Source organism: Bos mutus, chromosome 5, assembly GCF_027580195.1.
Source record: "Bos mutus isolate GX-2022 chromosome 5, NWIPB_WYAK_1.1, whole genome shotgun sequence".
NCBI classification, from domain to species: Eukaryota; Metazoa; Chordata; class Mammalia; order Artiodactyla; family Bovidae; genus Bos; species Bos mutus.
Genome location: NC_091621.1, coordinates 44826463 through 44832973, shown reverse-complemented (window position 1 = coordinate 44832973; position 6511 = coordinate 44826463). Strand labels below are relative to the sequence as shown.

The 6511-nt window shown below is 55.4% G+C and overlaps 1 protein-coding gene across 1 annotated transcript; it reads left to right on the top strand.

Annotated features, from left to right (window-relative positions):
• The first annotated feature begins 251 nt into the window (after positions 1 to 251).
• Positions 252 to 5674, top strand: LOC102265837 (keratin, type II cuticular Hb1). Its single transcript, XM_014481904.2, has 9 exons — positions 252 to 620; positions 1827 to 2035; positions 2793 to 2853; positions 3613 to 3708; positions 3935 to 4099; positions 4361 to 4486; positions 4700 to 4920; positions 5178 to 5209; positions 5451 to 5674. The coding sequence occupies exons 1-9, from the start codon at positions 252 to 254 to the stop codon at positions 5672 to 5674; spliced, it is 1503 nt and encodes a 500-aa protein (XP_014337390.2).
• Positions 5675 to 6511: the final 837 nt, after the last annotated feature.

Here is a 6511-nt window from a genome sequence, read left to right as displayed (position 1 = left end):
AGCCCAGGGACTGGCATCCTTTACACAGAGGAGGGTGCGGGCCACTATTAAAGCACATTCTAGAGAGGCGTTGACCTCAGCTAGCCACACAAGCCCATAAAGCACAAATTGCCACAACTGCATCTGCATAGCCAAGCCCCTTCCGACCCGAGCATAAATAGGACCTCGGCTCTTTGAGGAGGACATTGGAGTTTCCACAAGACTCCAGCTCACCTCTCCTGTACTCTGCAACCTACACCTCCAGAAGGATCATGACCTGCGGATCAGGATTCCGTGGCCGCGCCTTCAGCTGTGTCTCCGCCTGCGGACCCCGGCCTGGCCGCTGCTGCATCACGGCCGCCCCCTACCGCGGCATCTCCTGCTACCGCGGCCTCACCGGGGGCTTCGGTAGCCGCAGCATCTGCGGGGGCTTCCGTGCTGGCTCCTTCGGCCGCAGCTTCGGGTACCGCTCCGGTGGCGTGGGCGGCCTCAGCCCTCCCTGCATCACCACCGTGTCAGTCAATGAGAGCCTCCTCACGCCCCTCAACCTGGAGATCGACCCCAATGCGCAGTGCGTGAAGCAAGAGGAGAAGGAACAGATCAAGTGTCTCAACAACAGATTCGCTGCCTTCATCGACAAGGTGAGTGTCCTTGATCACACCCTTCCTGAACCTTCCCTTCCTTGGTGGGCACTCAAGGGTTAGTCACGGGGGCAACAGAGATGTGGGCCAGGTGAGCTCCCAGGCTGATGGAGGAGATGGACACACTTCCAGGGCACAAACAGACCAGAGAGATGAGTCTAGAGCAGGGGCTCCTGATTAGAGCACTGTTACTATATACAACCTCTGTCCAGACAAGCAGGGTCCCCACAGACAACGACAAGGCTTGGAACCACATGTCAGAGAAGAAAGCATACATGCAAACAAGAATCAAGAAATGCACACAAGATATGGGAACAGGACCACAGTTCAGCCTTTGAGTGGGTGTCCTTGATCACATCTTTCCTGAACCCACCCATACTAAACTTGGGCTGGGACTGATGAGGCAGTCAAATGCAAAAAGAGCTCTACTTGGCTCCCGACCACATGCCATCTAGACTCAGCAGGTCAGGATAACTCAGTTGACCTGAGGAGGGAATGATCTTTCCCAACCTCTTGCTCTCACCCTAATATGGAAAATCCAAACATGATCACTATCTTGAAATCCAGAAGTTGCCTTGTCTTTCACAGTCCCCTCTGTCTAATCTCTGCTGAGTTCTTGGTTTGGGTTGTTGTTGTTCAGTCACTCAGTCCTGTCCAACTCTTTGCGACCCCATGGACTGCAGCACACCAGCTTCCCTATCCTTCACCATCTCCCAGAGCTTGCTCAAACTCATGTCCATTGAGTCAGTGATACAATCCGACCATCTCATCTTTTGTCTCCTCCTTCTCCTCTTGCCCTCAGTCTTTCGCAGCATCAGGGTCTTTTCCAGTGAGTCAACTCTTCACAACAAGTAGCCAAAGTATTGGAGCTTCAGCTTCAGCATCAGTCAAAATATTCAGGGTTGATTTCCTTTAGGATTAACTGGTTTGATCTTCTTGCAGTCCAAGGGACTCTCAAGAGTCTCCATCTCCAGAGTTCGAAAGCATCGATTCTTTGGCACTCAGACTTCTTTAAGGTCCAACTCTCACATCCATACATGACGACTGGAAAAACCTTAGCTTTGACTATATGGACCTTTGTCAGAAAAAGAATGGTTTTGGAGTTTACCTTGAAGCAATCAGCACCCTCCCCAAGCCCCTCCATCCCCCAAATAGGCTTTGGGGCAGTAGGAGCCATCTGACCCCTCCTCCCACCCCAAATGGCAGGTGCGCTTCCTGGAGCAGCAGAACAAGCTGCTGGAGACCAAGCTACAGTTCTACCAGAACCGCCAGTGCTGTGAGAGCAACCTCGAGCCCCTGTTCAATGGCTACATCGAGACGCTGAGGCGGGAGGCTGAGTGTGTAGAGGCTGACAGCGGGAGGCTGTCCTCAGAGCTCAACAGCCTGCAGGAGGTGCTGGAGGGCTACAAGAAGAAGTGAGTGTGGCTGGGGGTGATGTTGGGCACAGGAAATGGACATGGATTCAACCCACTGGGTGAGACTGAAGCATTTCAAAGAAGGGGATGTGACCATGCAGGGCAAGTTGGTGGTATGCAGCAGGATCCTCCCATCAGGCAGTCGTTGCTCAGATGCCTATGAGTAGGGCCGTGATTCCCTAGGAGGTCTCTCTCCCCTCCTTCAGGCTTCTCTTCTGGAAGCCTGATCACCCAGCAACAGTGCCCTGTGCTCTGTTGGGAGGAGGCTTCTGCATTCTCCCAGGCGTGGCCCCTCAGGCTCCCACCTGTAGCACCTGGATGTGATATGAATCTCAGTGTCTCTCAGGGCTGCCAGGTCCTGGGTCTCTGGGTTTTCCACTGTCTAGGTTGCTCTAGTGCTGATGGCCTCTGAGATTCATAGGTCCTCCCCCAGCTGAGCTAGGTTGGACACCCAGGTGGGGAGCGGCTGGGGCTGCAGTGCCCCAGAGGGGCTGCTGTCCACTCCTGGCTGGTGCTGAGTCCTTATTTTCCTCCAGAGGTGACCTCAGAGCAGTTTGGGCAGCGGGGCTGTGAGGTTCCAGAAGAGTCACCCCCTGGATCCCTCAACTCCAAGTAGAGAGAGAATCACAGACACACCCCAAGTCCAACCAGGGAGGACCCAGCAGGGCTGCCAGGGATCTTGCTATGTGGGGAGGTCCTTAGTGTTGTCTCCTTCACTCCTGTAAGGTGGTGACCTCCCTCTGTCCTCTTTCCGCAGGTATGAGGAGGAAGTCGCTCTGAGAGCAACAGCTGAGAATGAGTTTGTGGCTCTGAAGAAGGTGAGTAACACAGGATTGGGAAGCACAGACATGAGGGAATATCAGAATGACAGACTCTTGTTGGGGAGATCTATGTTCTCAACCTCCCTGTGGGGTGCAGTGACCTTGCTGAGTCAGGATGGGAAATTCCCATAGACCAGGTCATCAAAGGCACATTCAAGGCTTTGACAAGGGCAGTAACCTTGTAAAATTCACTAGCACCCTGACCTGATGCAGGGGTATGACTGAATTGATCTCTGGATGTTCTGTGCTGCTTCAGAGTTGATAGTCTGTGGCTGGGGTCCCATGAAGGCATTGTAAGCTTCAGTCTCTCTCTTGAGGGATGGTGTCCTGTCTCATGTCTCAGGAGTCTGGTTAAGAGGAGGAGCACAGTCCCAGGGTCTAGGGGGAGGATGGAGCAGAGCCAACAGTGGCCAGGTGGAGTTTTGGAGGACTACAGGGAAACAGGGAAGAGTCAAGGTGGTTGAGTGAGGGAGCCAGTCTGGCAAGCTTAGGGTAAGAAGGAGACATGGGAGGTAAGAGATCTCAGGTAGGTGGGGTGAAAGGCTAGTGGTCCACCTCCAAGGCACAAGGCTTTTGTTCTTAGAAGGGGAGGAGGTTGTGAGATGCCTCCAGGGAAGGGCAGCATGGAGATGGGACAGGAAGAGGAACACAGGGAATCCTTTCCCCCTCACCTCCATGTACTGTGTGAGAAGAGAGAGGAATTCGGGTGATGATCACCAGGGGTCCTCTTTGCTCAAAGACTCCCCATCTTCCCAGGATGTGGACTGTGCCTACCTCCGCAAATCAGACCTTGAGGCCAATGTGGAGGCCCTGATTCAGGAGATCGACTTCCTTCGGCGACTGTATGAGGAGGTGAGTGGTTGTGGTCCAGGCAGAAAGCAGCAGCTGGCCCGGAAGAGAGGGCATTGCTCTGCGATCAGAGTTGGACAGGGTTTTGGGTAGGAGCTACAGCCCATGAGGCTGTCAGAGGGGGCCAGGGCTGGCGACCAGGAAGAGCTGAGAAGGCGGGTACACACTGTGGTGGGGAAAGTGATGGTGTAAACAAGACCCTTCCATCCTCCCGCCCCACCATCTGCAGGAGATCCGAGTTCTCCAAGCCCACATCTCAGACACCTCGGTCATTGTCAAGATGGACAACAGCCGGGACCTGAACATGGACAACATTGTGGCTGAGATCAAGGCTCAGTATGACGACATCGCCAGCCGCAGCCGGGCCGAGGCTGAGAGCTGGTACCGCAGCAAGGTGAGTGGTCCAGGACACCTGCCTTCTAGACATGATGGAAGGGATGCGAGGCATGCATTAACAAGATTTCTTTTGTCTGGGGATTCTGATTCCTAGAGGTGGTGAAAGAAGTACAGACAGCTCTCAGGTTATAGTGGCAGGACAGGGCTGCCATTGTGGTTTCACAGGCTGTGCGTTGGGCAACCTGAAAATCATCCGTGTCGTTCTGAGTGGGTGGTACATCCCATCCTGAGTTACATGAGCCTTTCTGCTTCCCACCAGTGTGAGGAGATCAAGGCCACAGTGATCCGGCACGGGGAGACCCTGCGTCGCACCAAGGAGGAGATCAACGAGCTGAACCGCGTGATCCAGAGGCTGACGGCTGAGGTCGAGAATGCCAAGTGCCAGGTAGGGTTTTTTTGAGGCTCACCAGGGTCCCAAAGGCAGTGTGTGTGCCCAGCTGGATCTCACCATTCATTCTCCAGTCCACTTGCATGACTTGAGATCCAGTTTGTGGTTACTCAGGGAGCCCCAGGTGATGAAGGGGAGAGGCCTGTTCCTGGGGTGATCCCTGCTGTGTGGAGAGACCATAACCCACCTTGTTCTCTCCTGGGCCCTTAGAACTCCAAGCTGGAGGCTGCAGTGACCCAGGCTGAGCAGCAGGGCGAGGCAGCCCTCAATGATGCCAAGTCCAAGCTGGCCGGGCTGGAGGAGGCCCTGCAGAAGGCCAAGCAGGACATGGCCTGCCTGCTCAAGGAGTACCAGGAGGTGATGAACTCCAAGCTGGGCCTGGACATCGAGATCGCCACCTACAGGCGCCTGCTGGAGGGCGAGGAGCAGAGGTAAGGACCGTCCCAGCCTGGCCCTGACTACCCATTCCCACCCTTTACACAAATATCTCCCTTGATTCTGGCTGAGCAATGGCCAGGTCTGGGGCATCCCTATCATTTATCACTTTGAAGTGGGGTATTCTGAAGACTCTTCCTTCTGACACTCTGCTCCTTCTTACCACTCGTGGACCGCACTCCAAGAATTTGTGGAGCTCTGTTTGCAGCTCTGGCTCAATCACTAATGTTGCCTTTTTCTTCTTCCCTCTCAGACTGTGTGAAGGCGTTGGGTCCGTGAATGTCTGTGAGTATCCTAGGCCCTGTGTGGATGGGTTTACTCGCTTCCTGTAAAGGATGGAAGCAGTGTTTTCTCTGACACCTAAATATGAGTGGGCTGGCATCACAGGAAGAGGGATTTGGGGTCAGACAGCAGGAAGGACCGCTTCTTTTGGACTAGAGTTGTTAAGATGCTTGGAGAGGGTCATAGTCGGGGAGGTGACACCCTTGGTCCCCCAGAATTTTGACTCAGTCTTTGGGGTTCGCAGGTGTCAGCAGCTCCCGCGGCGGGGTCGTCTGCGGGGACCTCTGCGTGTCGGGCTCCCGGCCGGTGACGGGCAGCGTCTGCAGCGCCCCCTGCAGCGGGAACCTGGCGGTGAGCACTGGCCTGTGCGCGCCCTGCGGCCCCTGCAATTCCGTCACGTCTTGCGGCCTGGGCGGCATCAGCTCCTGCGGCGTGGGTTCCCGCGCCAGCGTCTGTCGCAAATGTTAGGCCTCCCAACTCAGGCCCCGCCCGCGCATCTCTCCCGCGCAGCCCGGCAGGGCCCTCCCTGCATGGCCCCGCCCCCTCCCCCCTGCATGGCCCCGCCCCCTCCCCCGCTCTGGGTGGAGCAAGCCCTAGGCAACCTCTCTCGTACTTCGAAAGGTCCGTCCCACTCCTGGCCTCCCAAGTCTGTGGGTAATGCCCTCTTCCTGGGTTCTGCCGCCCGCTCTGGGAAAGGCTACCCTAGAAAAAGTCCCTTTGGCCACCACAGGAAGGGACCCTAGGGCAGGGAGAACCAAGACCCCACTCCGGGTTGTCGTGGGGCCAATGGCCAGAGTCCCCACCCTGTCCCAGCATCTCCCTTCCTTCTCTGCTGTGTTCATCTCTTCCAAGATCTGTGTTTCCAATAAACCAATGTAGCCAACCCTGAGCCTTGTCTGTACTTATGTTATCCTCCTCAGGGTCGAGGTTTGGGAGAGTCCCCAAGCATGAAGCAGAGAAAGCCCCAGATCTGGGGTCTCCACTAGAGTCCTCTGTCCCTGGGCTCACAGCAGTCTCGAGTTTAGCCAAGGACGGTGCTAGGCCACTATATCCTGGAATTTTATCCACACCACCTTCACGCTATGTCTTGCAGAAGAAACTAGAGCTCAGGGACCCACAGTAGGCGGGGCCAGCCTCTACCCTGAGCTCAGGGGCACACAGCTGGGATTTGAACCTCGTGTGAGTGTTTAGTGGTCATGTCACTAAACCACAACTGCCTCCCTCTGTGCACATCTGTAAACTTATGAATAGATTCACCAGTCACTCAGAGCTTAAGGAAACATCACTCTTGGCTTTGGTGGAGAA